At 44.4% G+C, this 19,669-nt stretch overlaps 1 protein-coding gene across 3 annotated transcripts in view; it reads left to right on the top strand.

The window, feature by feature from the left end:
• PLEKHM1 (pleckstrin homology and RUN domain containing M1) overlaps positions 1–19,669 on the top strand; it is a 46,653-nt gene that overhangs the window by 6,521 nt on the left and 20,463 nt on the right. For all 3 annotated transcript variants that reach the window (XM_090044277.1, XM_090044275.1, XM_090044276.1), the window contains 6 exons: positions 514–608; positions 3,624–3,871; positions 6,373–7,002; positions 9,261–9,702; positions 13,995–14,235; positions 14,905–15,810. In XM_090044277.1, coding sequence (XP_089900403.1) covers positions 555–608; positions 3,624–3,871; positions 6,373–7,002; positions 9,261–9,702; positions 13,995–14,235; positions 14,905–15,810 — 2,521 coding nt within the window. In that variant the 5' untranslated portion in view covers positions 514–554. The remainder of the gene's footprint in view (positions 1–513; positions 609–3,623; positions 3,872–6,372; positions 7,003–9,260; positions 9,703–13,994; positions 14,236–14,904; positions 15,811–19,669) is intronic.

Here is a 19,669-nt window from a genome sequence, read left to right on the forward strand (position 1 = left end):
GGAAATCTTATGACAACATTGTGGTAGAGGCAAAGATTATTTGGGAAGTCCTGACCAGCCCGGAATTAGTCCAGAGGTTTTTCCGTTGGAGTTTTCCATCTACTTTTTGGACAGGACTCTTCATATCCAGACTGAACTATCTACTTCCATAGTAGCAGTTTGGTGTAGGATGCTTGCAAGCATGCATATGCTCCATTTGGATTCTACAATTAACTGTGTCTTAGAGTAGAACTGGTTAGAAGTTGGCTACCTCCAAAATGAACCTTTGCCTCTCTTGACTAATGCAGAAAAAGGGCTACAGAGATTATCAAGTTGAACTTGGACAGTCTAATAGGAGTCTCTAGATCAGTCCTGACCTTATTTCAACCAGCTGTCTTGCTGTGAAGGCTTTTAGACAAATGCTGGATGTAATCCTTGCATCTCATTTGCGTGTAGCTGCCTGTTGTGTTGCAGGTGTCTTGTAGATGAGCAGATTTCTTAAAATTACAAGGTTTTAATTTTGTCTTGCCATAGGTGTCATGTCCTCATTGAGTTAAGTGGCAGCAGGAGTAGAAATGCATTCCGGCCACACAGATGAAAATGTACCTGATCCCAAGAAAGTTATACAGGTAAGTAAGGCTTGCTAGTTTTGTTGCATATAATGTAATCGCAGAGGTTCTGCCTGCGCATCTTATTTTACTTGTTGAATCACTATTCTACCAAAGGTATGCTTTTTTGCTGATAAATTCCATTCATGTTGGGAGAGTTTGCCAAATTTGCTATAATGGTGTAACACCTTGGCAATCCTTCTCTGGTACAGGCTAGGTTCTAGACTAAGTTCTCCTTAAACGTTTGTCCTAGGATACAAGCACTTGTTCCTGGTTGTGGAAATATTGGATAGCCCTATTTAAACAATAGAAGCTGTTGTAAATCTTCCCTGTAGTCTACTTCGCATCCAAAATAAATTATTAAACAAAGCAGACATGTTGTCTTCAGTCAAGGAGGAACTATTTTTGGAAAGTAGGGAGATGGATCAGAGAAAGTATTACTGAAGGATAAGCTCCTGGGTGTAGGAGCTTTCCTTTGTTCTCTGTCTATACCATGTCTAGCATTTGGGTCACTAATCAGAATCCCAGTGTGTTATGGTAATGCAAATAATGAAAAACTAAGCCGTTTTAAAGTTTTGGGTTTGTTGTTTTTTGGGGGGGGTTAAACACCGTATCTAGAAACACAGCTTAATCGGTGATTCTTTTATTCACTTGTTCTCAGTCAAAACCACCTATACTTTTCAACCTTTTTTTAAAGGTTGGGTGATTTATTAATTTTGAGGCTAGACATGCTTGAGGGCCCAGCAGAGTGTGCTATGTTCCCAAATGTCTGGTGGGGGAAGTTAAACTTTCATTTTATATAAGACCTGGTTTGAGACCTCTGGACTCGGCTGTGCTATAAAAATAATTTACATCAATGTAAATGTATTAAGATTGCTGAGATTTGTTTCTTACTTATTCTGGTAGAAGTAAAAGGGAAATCAAATGATTGGTGTATAGAATTCCTCTGCTATGACTTTAATGCCTGTAGAAAAGCTTGGTGGGGAACAGCATGAAACAGAAACCTACCCCTCAGAGAAACATCTGGTGTGTCACATTTCTCTGTTAAAACACCTTGGCATTCTCCTTTTAATTGAACCACTCAGGCAACCTGGTGATGACTCTTGCACACACACCAAAGATTGATTAGGTTTAATTTTGCTTGCAGAACAAATTCTAGCTGTCAGCCATTGCAATTGGATGTTTCATACGAGGCCAACAGTTGTCACAGGCAGTTTTTAAACATTACCTTGTTAGTGTAGCATTTTATCGTCCATCCTGAGGCAATTCACTGTCTTCACAGAGCAGAGGTCTGGGAAAGCATGATTGTATATTAGGTGTGCACCGTCAGATTTTTGAGGCCAATACTGATAGTCGATTTTTAAGGAGGCGTATAGGCCTATTTACTGATCAAGCTTCTGATACTAGCCCGGCAGCTTGGAGAGCTGTGTGCAGCTGGTAAGTCTGGTGGTGGAAGGGAGGGGGGAAGGGAAGAGGTATGGGGGGGGTCAGATCAAGGCCCCCACGGTGAAGGAGGAGTGGAGCAGGGGCTGGGGCAAGCGCTGCTGGGGTGGGACAGGTGCTGAACGGAGCCACGGTTTATCCGGTGGTGGGGGTGACTGCTTGTCCAGGAGCCACTGGTGTGGTGCTCACCCGGTGGCCTGCCGCTGCTTGTCCAAGGGGGCATGGGAGAGGGTGGGGTGTTGGCAGGGCAGGCCGAGAAGAGCCTCACGCAGCCCCAGCCCCAGCCTATGCAGATCCAGGGGCACATGCCCCCCACCCCCGTGCCCCCATGGACGAGCGGCATGAGTCACCAGATGAGTGGGCAAGCACCAAACAAGCAGTGTGCAGTGGCGGGACCTGTCATCCCATCCCCCCCACCCCCAGCGAGCCATGGCTCCATCTTGTGCCCCGCCCTGCCCTGGCTGGGCAGCGCTTGCCCCAGCCCCTGCTCTGCTCCTCCCTTGCTGTGGGGGTTTTAACCTGCACCCCATGCCCTTTCCCTCACTGGCCCCCTTCCACCAGACCAGACTTAGCAGTTGCACACAACTCTTAAAGCTGATGGGCTGTGCTTCTCACTCTTTACATGCTGCATTGCAGCTGTGCGCACACATAGGCATTTATCTGCCAAATTATAGGCCACATCAGGCTGATTTCCGATACGATAAATTTTCTTTATATCAGTGCTGATCTGATATCGGACTGATGTATCAGTCCAATCTCTATTTCAGCAGTTCCCAATCTGTGGTACACGTACCACCAGGGGTATGCGGACAACCTGTCTGGTATGCATTTATTATAATTACTTTATATGACAAAAATTTGCTGGTGGTATTTGATGTTGAACTGAAATTTTCTGGTGGTAGTTAGGGTTGTATCATTTCATATTGGTGATGCGCAGGCTGTCAGAATTTGGGAACCACTGCTCTATTGTATGTAGGGAAATCTTGAAGCAGGGGTGATAAATATATGGCCTGCAGAGCTGCTGGAGCAGTTGGGAATTTGGGGGTAGGCCTTATGCTGAATTCCAGGGCATGGAGTCCCACTGGGTGTGTGTTAGTAGTGGCAGGCAAGCAATGGCTTTAACTGCTGTTGATCCCTGCTGCTTGAGGTAGGTCTGGATCCAGCTCACAGTGACCCCTCTGGTCCAGATCCCATGCTGATAGGGTAAAAGGAAGGGGAAGAAGGGGCAAACATATTTGACACTGCTGCCTTAAAACAAGTGTAGTTTAGGTTTGACTAGGCAGCTGTGCCAACACACGGGCTCCTGGGGGGTGGACTAAAAGGGAATTGTTACTCCATACTGCTCATTAAAATAACATTGAGGCCTCCATCCATCACAGTATAAGGTAGTTCAGCAAGAAAGCAGAGACTCCCAGATGTTACTGATTCCCATGTTGCATTTGTTAAAAACTGGTGTGCAGCGAGCAGATGAGACGCCTAGCTTCAGTGCCCCCTGGGGATGTAACCCCCAGTTTGGGAACCACTGTTGTAAAAAGGATCTCTTATAACTAATAATCAGTTTTGATCACCTGAACTCTCCCTTTTATCCTGTAGTTGATCAAAAAGCAATTGGTGAATTCCATCAAGGCACTGCAGAAGCAGTTTGTAACCTCTGATGCCATTGTAACCAGTGATGATGGAGATGCGAATACCCTTTGCTGTGCCCTAGAGGCTGTTTTTGTGCATGGGCTGAAAGCAAAGTACATAAAAGCCGAAGCTGTAGGGAAAGGGAAGAAATTAGGTGGGCGTGCACCTCTTCCCCAGCCTGTCTTCTGGGGCCTGCTGAAGAGCATCACACATCGGTGAGTGCTGGTTCTATCAAAGTTATCTGCACTTTCAGGCAGTCGCCTTCTGTGGTACACACACATGTTAAAAACCATACAGTTGAAGGAAATGGTAAAAGAACATTGCAAGTTTGAAAGAGCTTTCACCTTGCCCTCTCCAGCTCTTCCACCTAAAGTTTGGGGGCCTTGCAAAGCACCCATGAAGGCTACTGACTTGGGCTGTGCTGGGCTAATGAAAGAAGTGAGCACCAGAGTAAAGGATCTCACCTGACCCTCCCCTGCCTGTAGCTTCCAGATTTCAATCGCTGAGCATTCAGGGAGACCTGAATTGTTGGGATGGGCCATAAGCCAAGAAGTGGCCTTAACACTTGTGTCTCTAATACAACATTTGTTAAGGCAGGAACAATACTCAAAGCCTTTAGTTTCCCTCACATGTTTTCATCTCCACTACGTAGTACCTGGCTCCCTTGGGCAGTAGATGGACCACAGGTAACAAGAGCCAGAATACTTATTAGGTCCCAATCAGTGTCCAGTGCTCCTCTGCCCAACCAAGAAATGCTGTTACATAAATGGGCAACCATTCTATGCTCTCTGAAATTTCAGAGCACAGTGTGATACGTATGAAAGAACCCACTGAGAAAATTGTGTATTATATTTTTAGGGATACCATTTCAACACAATAGCCTTTTGTGGTGACAGTGTTTCATTTAAAATTGTCTCTTACCGGAGGGAATACTGGACTCGGAAGTCTTAGGAGTTCTATATGCTGGCACCACCCTCAAGTCCAGTCCTTCTCTTCTCTCTCTGCATTCATTTCCCCACGTGTAAAAGGTAGATAGTGATTCTGACCTCCTTTGTAAAGAACACTGAAATATACTGATGATAAGAGCTAGATTTTTCTTATCATTTAGTATTTTCACACACCAGTCAGTTTTTTGTAATGTTTGTCTTCTGGGCAAAATGCTTCCGTTGAAATTTCGGCCTAAACACATCTATTGTGGAAATCTTTATTCAGACTCCTTCAGTTATTCTTCAGTTGTAAAAAGTGAAAGAAAATGAGCCTTTTCATACACTGGGAGATATTTTTATGCCTTGGAACATTTTCTTCTCTGTTTCTGAAAACAAACAAGAAGCTGCCATTCATTTCATGACTTTTATTACTGTTGTAGTGCCAAGTGGCTGAAATATAGCTTATCCCCTGTGGTCAGAGCCAGCCTTGTGGGTGGGCAGTGTGACTGACTGCCCAGAGGGACACCACACAAGTGCACACGCCCATGTGAGCAGCCTGCTGTCCCAGAAGTGCTCTCTCCCATCCCACCCCACCCCCTGCCTCCAGCCACTGCCCAGGAGGACCCAGGCCAGGCAGTGCAGGTGGTGCTTGCCCCAGCTTGGCACATCATGTCACTGTGCCTCTTCATTGGACTGCACCCCATGCCTCTGCCTCTGCCTGCAGCAGCACCACTGACTTTGGGGGGTGGCTCCCCCCAAAATACAAGTTCCCCTAGAGCATTAGCTTCTCTAAAGCTGGCTCTGCCTGCAGTCTCAGTTCTCAAGAACTCCTGCTATCTTTGGATTTCGTTGAGGGCTAGGGAGGAACATTTTTTAATCTTTTATTTGAGAGTGACCACAACAAAGTCCTGTCCTTGGTGGCTTCAGTTAAGATGCCAAGTATGTGCAGGAGCTAAAGCTGGAACCATGTATACAGAGGAGTTTGAAACACCACAGCAAAACACTCCCAGAGCCTGAACCAAAATGTCTCTGACATTTAGAAAACAAAAGAATGGATCCAGGTTGGGGTTTTTGAGTGTCAGCAATTTTTGTCATATTTTAGAAGTCTGAAAATTCTAAGCTGTCATTCACACACACACAAAAAAAAAAAAAAAAAAAGGGTTTGTTCCTTGCCATTATGAATGAATACCCAGCTCTGTAAATAAGAGAAAATCCTCTAGCCACGTCCCAGGAGCCAAATTGGTGGGATTTCACCCCAACTCCTCTCCCTTACTTTTGGAAAGGAGAGGCTATGTCTTATGTTGGATATAGTCCAGCTGGGAAGCCCATGTCACAGAGAAGAATGGGATACAGGACACCTGTCAGAAAGCAGCATCATTTCCAAATCATAATAATTCATCTTTGGGGCATTTGGTGTTTGGGTGTATAATGGATGCTTTGTGCTAAACAAAAATCAAAACACCAATTTTCTGTGTGGGGAAAAAATGACTTTATCAGTTTTCAGTGAACCCAATTCCTCTTGATTAGAAAAGAGGAATGAAACGTGATCAACAGCTAGTAATGCAGTGATGGACTGTGCAGGCCAAATACAAGAATTAAGGACCCCTTTTCCGTGCACACACATTGTATCATCATCTGCCCTTGAGCTGCCTCGCCTACCCATCTCCCAATCCCAGCCCCTCCTGTAGTCTTTGCTTTGATTACATGTACCTGTCTCATACAAGCATGTACATTGTGATGCTTCTGGAAGCTGCACCTGTTCACATGTTCTGTTCTTTTTTTCTCCCTAGAAATATAATTTCAGAGCTGGAGCATTTACATTTTATCAACACTGATGTTGGCCGCTGCCGTGCTTGGCTAAGGCTTGCATTGAATGATGGCCTCATGGAGTGTTACATGAAGTTACTGCTAAATGAGAAGTCCAGGCTGCCTGAATATTATCAGTCAACAGCCCTGCTACTGGATGCAGAGGAATGTGAATTTCTCCTTAGCTATTTGCAGGGATTAACATCGTTGACCTTTGACCTGTCCTATAAATCAGCAGTTTTAAATGAGTGGACTGTAACGCCCTTGTCCTTGTCTGGTCTTTGTCCTTTTTCGGAGCTTCCAGAGCCACTCACGTCCTCCAGTTCTGAACCCCGGAGGAGGGAGTCACTGGGCTCGATCTCTCAGTCTTCAGGATCTGATGAAGTTCAACCCCCAATACTGCCCATCAGTAAAAATGGACACAAAAGCAAACTTACATGCTCCACACTGAGCCTTAACACAATAGATTCATCCCAGCTTTCCTCCAGCATTGGTTCAGACAGCCTCTTTCAGGGTAATTGTCCTAGAAGCCCCGAGAGATGTAAGGAGCCTCTGTCATGTGACTCTGACTTAGGTACAGCGAATGCTGAAGATTTGGACAGATCTCTGCAAGAGTGAGTATCTGATTGAGTGCTCTTCAGTAAGAGTTTTTCAAAAGTAGGGCAACTCCCATTTTTCTCTGTTCCATGTATGTCACCTCAAAAGAGTCTCTTCCCTGATAGGCAGACGAGATTCTTTGGGTGAATCTGATATCTTTTATTAGACCAACGTAAGGGGGTTTTTTTGTTTTTTAACCAACTTAAGTTATTTACGTTGGTCTAATAAAAGATATCAGATTCACCCAAAGAACCTTGTCTGCTTATGTCCTTAGACCAACACAGCTACAACCTACACCCCTTTTTCCTGATGGAGCATTTGAAAGGCAAAAAGAAAACATGAGTTGACTGCAAGAGTTGGCTGAAGTCTTCTTCCAAACAGAATGATTGCCTGTTTAGCTAGACATGATCCAATCAGTTTCTCATAGGACAATCACTGGGCGATTAACTTGTGAGGTCTCTCTTGTCTGGTAGGAGTTCTGGGATTGCAGATCCTCCAAATTTTTCACGTGTTGCTATTTTGAGACTCTATGAAGTAGGGAAAAATTCTGATTTCTGTTGATTAATTTACTGAAAAAAAGCAGCTGCACTTTTTACACTCTGTAAAGATACTTTGCTGCTGTGGTTTATTTTTTAAATCCTTTTGATTTTATTCTTCTGAATGGTTTTTCCCATCAGAACAGAGAATCCCTGCAGATTGTACCAAACCACAGATAGACAGGAAATAGTTTCACTGTCACCATGAAAATAAAAAGGACAGTAGTCTACTCTCGTCCTAACTAGAGTGAGCTTTGGGATGTTCTTGTAGCAACTCTGCTTTTGTTGTTTGGTTTTAAAACAAACAGTAGTCAGAAGTGACTTTCTGGCTATTGTCATGTCAGATGTATGTAATTCCCTAACAGAAGGCAAGCTTTGGCTGCTGCCAGCAGGGAAGGCCAGCATAATTAGACTAGACTAGAGCAGAGCTTTGTGGATAATTGATTATTCAGTTTGCTGGTCAAACTGAAAAACGAGATTTTGTTGTTGTTGTTGTTGTTGTTGTTGTTCTGTATTGGCCTGAAACAATTCTTTGGTTTTCTTAGTGAAAAGGAAATATTTTGTTCTAGGTCAGCCCCCAAAGTTGGACTTTTATACCTTTTTAGAAATAGGCAATTTTTTGTTATGAAAAAATCGTTTTGAAATGAAAAGTCAAAACCTGTAATTCTGAAAATGTTGAAGTATAAAATTATTTCAGTTCACTTGTGGGGAATGGCCTAATCTATTTGCTAAATTCATCTGGAATTCACAAACTGTTTAAGACCATTCAAAAATGGCAGTTTTGGAGGAAACAGATTATTTACCCAGAAAAATTCAGCCAGGTCTGGACAAGCATTGAAGTCTGTTCTTCCTTAGCTATCAGTGATCTTGCTTAACTACATTGTCTGTTGGTTTTTAGATTCCAAAGGCTTTTGTATTTTTTGTGATGATTTTGGAAAAACCCATCTGATTTAAGTCTGATTTAAGTTAATGATGGAAAAATGTAGATTCAAGTTTTAACTGAGCTGTTTTGATTTAGGTGTAATTGATAGCAAGCAGACATAGCGTAATCTTTTTTGTGGCCAGGGCTACTCTGCTAATAAGCATCCAGAGCTGTGACACGCTATTGGACTTTTGACAAGCACATCACCACTGTGCACGTACTCTGATCAGAGTGCTGGTACAAAGCTGCAGTACACAATCCCCCAAAATAGCAAAGCTCTCCTTCTGCGGGATCTATATGAAACAGCAGTTTAAAATAATGAATCACAGGAATAAAAAAAAAAATCACAAGTATATTCCAAATATGATTAATTTGGAAGTAAAATCCTCAATATTCAAGTACTTCTGGGCTTAGATGCACAGTACTTTCTAAAAAGAAAAATTAAACTATGGTAGGGAAAATCTAGGCTCTGGTTGGCACAGTGGCAACGTACCTGTTCTGTTTGGGTCTCCTCGCTACATCATCTCTAAGGGTCTGCTACGTGGTAGGTTTCAAGGCTTTAGCTCCTCTCGTCCCTGCACAGCAGGATACTGTTAGACACAATGTAGATTTATTATAATCATACAAATAGCCTGGGGGATTGTAGCCGTATAGCACTTTAGAGGCTGAAACCATAGGGAGACCTGTTTTTCCAGCAGGTGTAATAATGATGTGACAACTTCAGGCCTTTGGGAACCAGTGATACTTACAGTCTCTTGCTACAAGCAGACTTTATTTGTTCCATTCACTATTTTTGTTGCTTACATTTTATTTTCAGGGTATTGTCAGAATTCAGCAAAGCCCAGCAAAACTCTGAATCTGCTGAAAGACTGCTAATTCTGAACCCATCAGAGTCTTCCCTGTCACAGACCACCTGTCCTCCTGTTTCTGATACCACTCACTTGCATTGTAATGCAACATCTGAGAACTCCGCATATTCAGAATCACTTCCTGTCACAGATAACCCGCAACCTACACATACAACCATTTCAACAAAAAACAGTAGGATACCAGCTCCTGTCTCAGATGTTGCAGGAATCCAATTATTGCCTCAGCCAGTCATAAAATGCACCGATGTAGCAGACGCTGATTCGTCTAAACAGCTTTGCATTGTCAATGGAGAAGATAAAGATGAAACCAGTGAGATAAATGATCAGAAGGAAACCCAAGAGGACCGTAGCCTGGTGACAGGATTCCTTTCACCAACAACACCTGGTTCAGTAGGTGCTAGAATTCTTGTTCCATATTCTTTGCAGCTAATCAAGCGTGGAAAATATTTAGGAAGTACAAAAAGTATGTTCTGTGAAAGACCACAGGAATTGCTGGGTTGTTGTTCTTTTAAGTTTCACCCCAGACACAGACTATCCATAGAAACGGGTCATATGCACAGGGAGGGTCCACTACCAAGTTGTAACAAAAGGAATAGTTTGCTCAATGCATGCCCTACTGTAGCTGAAAGTCACGTTGTTGAACCAACCTCCGGAGAAGTTGAGTGCAGCTAAGTATTACATGGCAAATGGACCACCAGAAGTTTGCGGAATGAATAGGCTGCAGCTTGCCTCCCAAATGGTTCCAAATGTTTTCTGGGCAGGGAGGATAAGGGTAGGACTTTGTCTTGTTGTCAGTAGCCACTGCTGAGTGCTGAGCTCTGCTGGGAAGTGTATAACCTTAAATATAATGTGACAGAGTGGTCTGGCCATTGGTATTCCATAACAAGTGACAAAATAGCTCCCCTTAATTTATAGTCCAGAGAGAGAAAGCAGTGTCTGGACACAAATGAATCATGATTTACCCATGAAGAGTATCAGCTAGGTTCCCAGAGTAGGATTGTTCTCTACATTGCTCAGTTTAGTTTAAATATCAAAAGTCACAGGTTTCCATTATTTTCACTGGCTGAACTCGAACAATCCACGGCCTTCTGCATTTAGGAAACGTTTTCATATAATCAAGTTAAACTGGCCTTTGTTTAATCCCATCTCATGGCCTGCCATTCTTTCCTGATGCTCTTTGGATATGCTTCATGTCATACTTAAGCAAAGCTCTCGTTGGTATTTAAACGTTTTCAAGCAGTCAGACAGTAGCCCCGTCACTTCTGCTCCCAGCGGTGTAGCTGTCAACAGGAAATTCCATCGTGTGCACACCTGCTGTTTTGCATGAGTCACGGGTTCAAGCTTCATTTCTGATTCTAGAGTTAACAGCCTGTCTGCATACTGTCTCCCTTGTGCTTGTCAGGGAATCACTGAGAAAGCATAGTGTTTTCCCATGCATGATTTAGCTCACTATCAAAACACAAAGGCTCTTGAAAGCTCGATGGGACAACATAGTGGTCATGGGTCCTAGGGGTATCAGCCTAGAAGAACTCCCTGAGTTGTAGACACCAGTCCCCAGCTATTGTAGGCCACCACATAATATAAAATCTTAAGAAAACTTGCCATGCATCATCTGAGATTATCTAAGGATTTTTGGCCCTGCTTCTCTGATTTAGGAGGCATTTACAAAATTGCACTTCTGTGGTAAGGAATGTTCTTCTAATTTCCAACAAAAAAAGTTGTGGCCAATCTCCAGCCATTTATTTTTGTGTTCATTTGTGTTAATTTTGTTCTTTTGCTTAAATAGTTCTTCTGCTACTCTGGGGTTTATCCTTCTCTTTGAAGTAGCTCTAGGAAAGGGCTGTATCCCCTCCCAGCCATTGTTTTGCAAGGTTAAACAAGCCAAGCTTTCAAGTCATCTCGGATTAAGATCATCTGGTGATTGGAGTAGCCCTGTTACACATCTCATCCAGCTAGAATGCCTCTTTCCTGAACAAGGAGGACCAGTATTGTACATGAATCGGGTGTAATGAGGGCCTCATGCTATACTATTAATGTGCCACTACTTTTCCTGGCAATATTTCATTTGTTACAACCTAGGATCACAATTGCCTTTTTTATAACTCAGTCACATTAGTGGTTTACAGCCTCCCTGTGATCAACTAATGCACCTGCATATTTCTCCTCTTCTGTCACTTGCAATCATGACCTTACAGCTTGAAGGAAAAACAAATCTTACTCATCCCCAAGTGCATCACCTTGCATTTCATACTAAAGTTTCATTTGACTTCTTTTACCTCAGTCTTCAAGATTATCCAGTTCTTTCTGAAACCTATGCCAGTCCTTTTCTCTGTTGACGATGCCTTCCAAGTTTGTGATGCCAGCAGATTTCATTAGTGTGCTCTTAACATTTTGTACCTGTCACAAATAGCAAGTGTTGAATCAGATTGGTCCCCACATCTATCCTTGAATGATTCAACTATCCTTCCACGTGTTATTTTCCTTTTTACCACAGATTGTCATTTCCTCTCTAGTTCAATGCTTGCTTTATCATGTAGGTTTTGCACTAAATCATATCTACCCAAATGTAACTAAAAATGTATCGCACGTCATAATATGATGTGCTTTACTGAAGTCCCAATAGATTTCATCTGTATTTCCTTTGTTTAGAAAAATCTGTTTCAAAGAAAGAGAGGAAGTTGGTCTGGTACAGTCTTGAGTTTGATTAACTCATGTTTTATCCTTTTTTTCACATCTAAATTAGTTCCTTCAACATTTGCCCTCCGCATACTAATAGAGCTCAGACTAAAGGATCTAGAGTTCCCAGATTATTTTCAGTTTTTTACGTGTTGCTTATAACACAGCCAGCAGTTTGATGGAAGGTAGATGCCTCCCTGTGAGAGAACTGTGAGTACTTAGCATTTCTTATACTCAGGCTCTTAAGTTCACTATAAAATGCAGTAGTATCTGATGAAAGGAACTGGACGTTAAACTTGTCAGGAGCAAGATTATTGTTCATAATGCCTTATACCTATTCTGTGAGCTCTGAGTGATACAGGGCACCACTCAAATAGATCATTGGATACATGCTTTGGGATGTACTCAGAGTCGATGAGAAAACTGTATATTGAGTTTTGCTTTTTCACCCCCACCCTCCTTCCCACCTCCCCCTGGAAAGCCTTATTTCATCTGAAGAGTCAAAGGTCCAGACACTAGCCCTGTTTACTCTTTATATTCTTTTCTGAGTAACCCCAACAAGTTAAGGAAAGGTGCTTTTCAGACCTGTCATTAAACTTATAGCGCAGTTCCACTCTTAAGGTGGGACTAATTGGACACCATGGATGATGTGCACACAAGAGCCAGCAAAATTGCAAGTAAAAATGAGTTTTATGAAGGGCCGGTGTCTCAAATTCAGGTTGGCATCTGAAATCAAGCTCTGCCCTTTCTTCTTCTTGTAGCAGTAAGAATCCTCAGCTCAGTAGCAGCAAAAATTCTTATTGCCAGATGGGTTAAAAGAGGAGGTAGAATAACAATTTGGTGCATCAAAGGGGGAAGCATGTAACCAAGACCAGATGGTTTAGCTATGAGCAGAGGCATAACTGAATAGCTCTGTGCCCTGAGACATGGTGGCAGCAACAACGCAAGGAGCAGCAGTTGCAGCTTTAGCCAGCACCATGACAGCTGCTATTTTTTCTGGCCCCTTCGCCTGTCCCTCCCCCATTTCCTCTGGCCCCTTCCCCCCTTGCTGTCCAAAATGTGCAGGTTTCAGTAAATTCAGCCCTGAGACTCTCTTAAAATAGTAAAGCACTCTTACAGAGTGCTTATAGTGGTCCTGGGAATTAATGGTGGAAAATACAATTGTATTATATCAAGATTAATGTCATATGATGAGGGCAAAACCATGTGGCTTGTATTAAATTAAAGTTGTCCTGCAGTACTTTGAATGCATCAATAACACTTGGGGTAAAGAAGAACCAGTTGATGCAAATTTGGGGGCTTCTCAAAGTCAGTAGAACTGAAAAGGCATTGCTGTGGATGCATATTGTTGTATAATTGTATTTAAAGCAATGCGGTCAGCTTGATGAATTTTTTTTCTTATATGATAAACTTTAAGCTCAGGCCCAAACTCAGTAAAGCAGTTCAGCAGGCGAGCAGGTAACTGGCAGCAGCCCAGGGTGGCTGCAGACTTAATGCCAGTGCTTATTCCTAGAGCTCTACAGAGCAGCACAAAGGGTAACTGGCCGCAGATGGAATTTCAGTCATCCACTCCTGAGCAAAGTAGTTTCTGTGGTCATGGTGAGATAAGTGAAGGATTCCTCAGGCTTTTGGATGGACAGTGACAGCTTCCACCCTGACTAACTGGTAAAAAATATTGTGCAGGTATTTGCATTGCATAAGAAGGTGACAACTTGTCGTTATGATCCCTGAGGCAGGACTGACAGAGATGTAATTAGCTAGGCAGGAAAAAAAGTGCTGTTGTAACTTTATAGCTGTTTTTAACTCATTAAAATGTAAATACTGTACTCCTGTTTATGCCTAGGCAATTAGACTCTGACCTTGCATGTGTAAATGCTTAGCTTTCTATGTGTGAGGAGTCCTTTTGAAGTTAATAGTTTCGTTCCTGAGTAAAATTAATCATGAATGTGAATGTTTGCAGGATTGGGGCTTCAGTTCAGTAACATCCAAATTCTTCATTTAAATAGAAAAGAAAGAGCTGGATCTCAGAAGATGATTTCTACAGACCTTCTGTAGACGAAAGCAGTAAAGGCTCAATTCATGCCAACGGACCTTCGCTGGAGGGCAGCGAACAAGGCTGGTCCACAAAACTGATCAGTGCACTTGATTTGGAAGGGCCCCGCCTGCCCCCTTCAGAGACCAGGAAGCCCAAAACTTCTCCTGACCAGGAACAAAAGGGCTTCAGTGTTGTACATCGCAGGCAAATAGGTATGTGCCAAGAGCTGGTCAGTTAAAAAACAGGTTAAACACTTTTCTGTCCCTTGGCTTAGATCACATTTGTAGGGTTTGATTCTCTTGTGCAAGGCCTCCCATATTGTCATTGATATAAAGCGAGTACAGAGTTGTTATTCTGATTTGCAGGTTTTACATGCATTTTGCACTGGTATCAGTGATGAAACAAAACACAGGACAGTGGAAAATAAGGTGCTTTTCAATCAATTTGCCTGTGTCTTTTGAATAACTTGAATGCCAGTAGCTGTGGACTGGTGCAGTGGTTCTCAACCTTTTTTTGTACCAGGACCCATCTGTAGACATAGGTGGCCAGTGCCTCTCACTCCTGACCCACTGCCCCCCAGACCCCTGTGTGTGGGGGGAGGTGCTGGGCATAGGGGAAGCCCCAAGCAGCTTCAAGCAGGCTGGAACTCTGCCAGCCAGCAAGGGAAAAGCCACAGTTTCCCACATTTTTCTCCTTTAAAGGAGAATCCATTTTTCAAGTTTGTTCACAATCCTTTCATGTATTCTTGCAACCCACTTTTGGGACACAACCCACTGTTTGAGAAACACTCCGCTAGTGTGAATGGATTTGTTGGTATTTCTACCACCCTTTCCATTGAAATTTATTTCCAGTTACACTGAAAAGCCTTGTCTTTCCCAAAGGCCTTCCTAATCCATTCCGTGGTCTCCTGAAACTGGGCAACCTGGAGAGGAGAGGAGCAATGGGTATCTGGAAAGAGTTCTTCTGTGAGTTATCACCACTGGAACTCCGCCTCTTTGTGGACCATGAAGAACGGGTTTGTGTTGAGAATTGTTCCCTGCTGCGGTGCGAGTCGCTGGGCATGGCTCACAGTGATGGGCGTTTTGAGCTGGTTTTCTCGGGTAAGAAGTTATGCTTGCGAGCTCCTTCTCAGGATGAAGCTGAGGACTGGCTAGACAGGATACATGAGGCACTGCAAAAATGCAGGCCTCAGCAGGAGGAAGCCTGGGAGACCCTTGAGTATCCAGAAGACACCCTTGAAGGACAAACAGAACTCAGTAACTCAGCAGCACTTCTTCAGTACAATGACAAGTCTAGAGATGTCCTTGACTGGACATCCTCTAAGCCACCAGAATTAGATGCAGTTAAAGAATCAGTTCTTTATTTGGAGGTAGATAAAGCTTGGGTTCCTTCTATTTTTTCCTTATCATTAGAAGCTTTAAAATGCTTTAGAGTAAGAAACGATGAAAAAACTTTAAGCAACAGCTATGGAATAGAGACCATCCAGGATATTCTTCCAGATACAAGTCTTGGTGGGCCTGCGTTTTTCAAGGTTATAACCTCAAAAGCCATCTTAAAGCTACAAGCAGAGAATGCTGAAGAGGCTGCACTATGGAGGGGGCTTGTTCGTAGAGTACTAACTTCATACCTAGAAACTGCAGAGGAAGCGCTGACACTTGGTGGCAATTTAGATGGAAATTCCCAAGTAGTCCTGAAAAATATCGTAAAGGAAAATGGCTTTCTGTTACAATACCTGGTGGCCATCCCCATGGAGAAAGGCCTGGATTCCCAGAGCTTCATATGTGCAGGTATGTGCTGGCTTTGGGTATCTCCCTTTAAAAAAAAAAAAAATTAAAAAAAAAGTCAATACTTGAAAGGCCCAGAATTGTGTTTAATGAGGTGTTGCAGCTGAAGATCATGGCTACAACCTGTGTGATTAGAGAGGCAAAACACAAATGTCAGATTTAAAATAAAAAATGGTTCAAGTGGTAAAACAACAGTAATGAAGCCCTTTTTAAGCGCATATACTAAAAGATAAGAGGTACAGCAGTACATCAGTCCATACCGTATCGGCACCAATAAAAGGAAAATTGACATTTTTCAGCAATCGGCTTTTTTGCCTGATGTGACTAATTTTTTTTTTTTTTTTAAATGCCATGTATGTGCATGCAGCCGCAGCATGCACACAGCCGGCCCAGAAGCTTAGAGAACAGCATCTGGCTGACAAATCTGTTCGGGAGGAAGGGTACAGATCAAGGCTCCTGCAGTGAAGGAGGGAGTGGGGATGGCATTGCCCAGCTGAGGTGGGGCATGGGGGGGGCAGGGAGGAGGCATCCCACCACTATGTGCACCGAGCCACAGGTGGCATGTGCCCCCCGGATCTCTGCATAGGACAAGGGCAGGCTGCAGCTGATCCCAGAAGCGGTGCTGGGTCTTCTTGGCAGGGGGACAACAGCACTGGGAGGGGAGGTTACAGGGAAGCTATGGCAAATTCTGAGGTGGCCACAGCTGACCCCGTAGCTCCCCTCCCAGGAGCACAGCCGTGGCCCAGCCACCGCATTGGGAAGTGCCCGGCAATTCTGCCTCCGGCCCCAGCCTGCAACAGCACACCACCCTTACCCTGTGCACAGATCCAAGGGACAAACACCCCCCATGGCTCCTCCTGGGTGCACGTAGTGGCAGGATCTGCCTCCCAGATGAGCAGCTGGCACTGTTCTGTGCCCTGCCTGAGCCAACTGGGGAGCGCCTGCCCTAGCCCCACTCCCTCCCTCACCTCAGGGACCTCTCTGCACTCCTCACATGCCCCTTCCCCCTCAACAGACTTATCAGCTGAATGCTACTTTCTAAGCCAGAGGTAGGCAAAATGCAGCCCAGAGGCCAGGTGTGGCCTGCCAGGCCATTGTATCAGGCCTGCAGGGCCCCTAAAAAATTTAGAAAATTAATATTTATCTGCCCTGGGCTACCTGTCACACAGCCCTCAGTGGCTTGCCAAAACTCAGTAAGCGGCCCTCTGCCCAAAATAATTGCCTGTCCCTGTTCTAAGCTGCCAGGCTGCATATGGGCAATCGGATTGGTATCGGCCAACATGGCTCATTAATGAGTATCAGCCCAAAAAAATCTTTATCAGTGCACCAGTGTTTCAGTAACACCCAATTTTACTTGAATGATTTTATATTACGAAAACAGTCATTCATTCATCAAACATTGCCTGTCAATATGCTGGGTACTTATGATTTAAGAGGATAGCACTCACTGATTTCCAAATGAAGCAAATTGCCCTTTCTTTAGTATGGTAAGTTAAACTTGAGATTTCCCTGTCAATCTATTACGGTCTCTGTGTTTAAGGATTTTTAGCACCTGTTTAACAACTTTTTTTCAGTCTTTCCCATTCCCTTTCTAACCTTTTATGCATGTCTTCTTTCACTGCTTAGGGTTCAGTTCCCATCTCCTGTCCTGTTCTAAGAATGGGATTTCTCCATCTACAAATAGGTAGAAGGAATAGACTGAGGATTTTACAAAGCTAGCCCAGCTTTCTGTCTCCAAGTAGAAGAGTCTCTCTGGTCAGGCTTTGATTTAATTGATTTTTTTTTTTTTTCCCTTCAGTCATGTCTACCTCTGTACGTTTGGCCTGATTTGGAACGTAAATCCTTCATCAGGTCTCCTATTTGTCCGTTACACCTTGCTGTCTACAGCTAAGAGCCCATTTTTGCTCATTTGGAGGTCAAAGGTAGAAATTTTCTAGAGTTTTTAGTGTATGAGTGAGCAAAATATGGTCTGCAGGCCAGATCTAGCCTGCAGAGGGATTTTGTCCGGCCTGTGGCACATTCTGCCACTCCCAGGCATACAGCAGAGCTGGGGCTGCTCCATGGCTGGACTGGACTCCCACTTCCTGGCAGCCCCATCAGCAGCAGCTCCTTCTGGCTGCCACTGCCACCAGCCCCATGGAGACCAACCAGGACTTGTGCACGGACCCAGTCTAAGACCCAGCAGGGCAGTGGTGGTGAGGAGGGGATCTCTGATGCAGGCTCTGGGCAGCCACAGCAAGAAGAGCCCTGCAGCAGTGAAGGGGAGGGAGGCAGCTGCACCTGCTGCCAAGTCTCACTTTTTCCCAGTGCCCAACAGAAGTTTCTGCCCAGCTGCTGCTGCCTCTCATGACTAGTGTGTGGGTCCAGAGCAGGTGTTGTAATTGCCCCAACCCCCCGTGGGAGGTAGGCTGCGGCCAGAGTTGGGGCTGCGCACTCAGCCTGGCGCTGAGCAAAAGCTGCTGTTGGGCACTAGGAAAAAGCTGGACCTAGTGGTAGGCATGATCACCACCTTATTGCTGTTGCTGGGGCCTTTTGGCTGCAGCTGCCCGGAGCCTATGCCAGGGCTGCCCTGCAGCTCCTCCCTGCTGGGCCCAAGGGCATGGGGCAGCCTGGAGGCAGCACAGGTGGCAGCAATGGGGAGAAGCATGGGCTCTGGGCAGCCATAGTAAGAAAGCACCAGCACCGGCAAAACGGAGGCAGCCATACCCATCACCCCATTCTGTTTTTTCTGGCACCTAGCAGTAGTTTCTGCCCAGTTGCTGCCTCTTCACCCAGTTGCTGAAGCTGGCTAGCACCTCCAGTCCTTCCATGGGCTAGAAAGGCAGCCTGGTGGTGGTGCTGGTGGCAGCGGGGACCCTAGCTGAGCTGCTTGCTCCTCCTGAGGCTGCTGTCCACAGCCCCATCCCACATAGGGATGTTTGAGCTGTTGGAGAGCCCACAACCGTTCCCTAAAACTCCTTATGTGGCCCACAGGCCTAAATAATTGCCTGCCCCAGTTTAGAGGGACTAATCTAGAGCATTAAACTGAGCGCACACAGTCCCTGGCTCCTGCTTGTTTCTTGTTTCTCTTTACCATTGAGGGCTCCACTTCACACCTGTGGGATGCGACTAACAGGAAGAAATGGATTTGAGAGTCCCACCAAAAATGATGCAGAAGGGGAAAGCAGGGTCCAAAAATCCAGTTTATTTGGTTTCAAACTGCTGATTCTTAATGTTTTTACACCTAGATTTTTTTTTCCAAACACAAAGTAGGCTGTCTGGACTTCAGTCTGTGGCCAAAGCTCTGCCTGGTCACTTGCCTTCCTCTGGTGAGAAGGCATTGCACTCTTCAGGTCTCTCAATTTCTTTTGATTCCCCAGTAAAACTGACTTTTTTTTGTTTTCCCCAATCCCAGCCACAAGAGCAAGCCAGGTGCTTGCATTGAGGATGAGATCTGTCAGCTAGCCTTAGAGGAATCTCTAGCATCTTTTGTATGAGGAAAGGTGCTTCCTTACAAACTGGCTTAAAATTAACACAGATTCTGAGTGAAACATAAACATTGCAGGTCTGTTAATCCATTCCATCAACTTGTCAAAAATCCTGAAGTCAGAACATCCTGTTAAAAAGACAGCTGAGCCCTCAGGCAGTGGATCAGCTGGCCCTCAGTGCCTGGCATACCCTTGTATAGTACTAGTTTTCCAAAACCAGGGATTAGCCTGTCTTGTACCAGCTACCAAAGGATTTCAACATCTGTCATCTCTTGATGACTCTAGATGGATTGTGTTCTATCTTCACGTAAGAAGTAAAGATGCCCTGTGAAGAACCTTGGAGACCTGAATGGCAAACAGGATTTCTCCAGGCCTGAACATGATCAGTAATAGCA

Source organism: Crocodylus siamensis, chromosome 4 (genome assembly GCF_052110815.1).
Source record: "Crocodylus siamensis isolate JL-2025a chromosome 4, ASM5211081v1, whole genome shotgun sequence".
Taxonomy (NCBI): domain Eukaryota; kingdom Metazoa; phylum Chordata; order Crocodylia; family Crocodylidae; genus Crocodylus; species Crocodylus siamensis.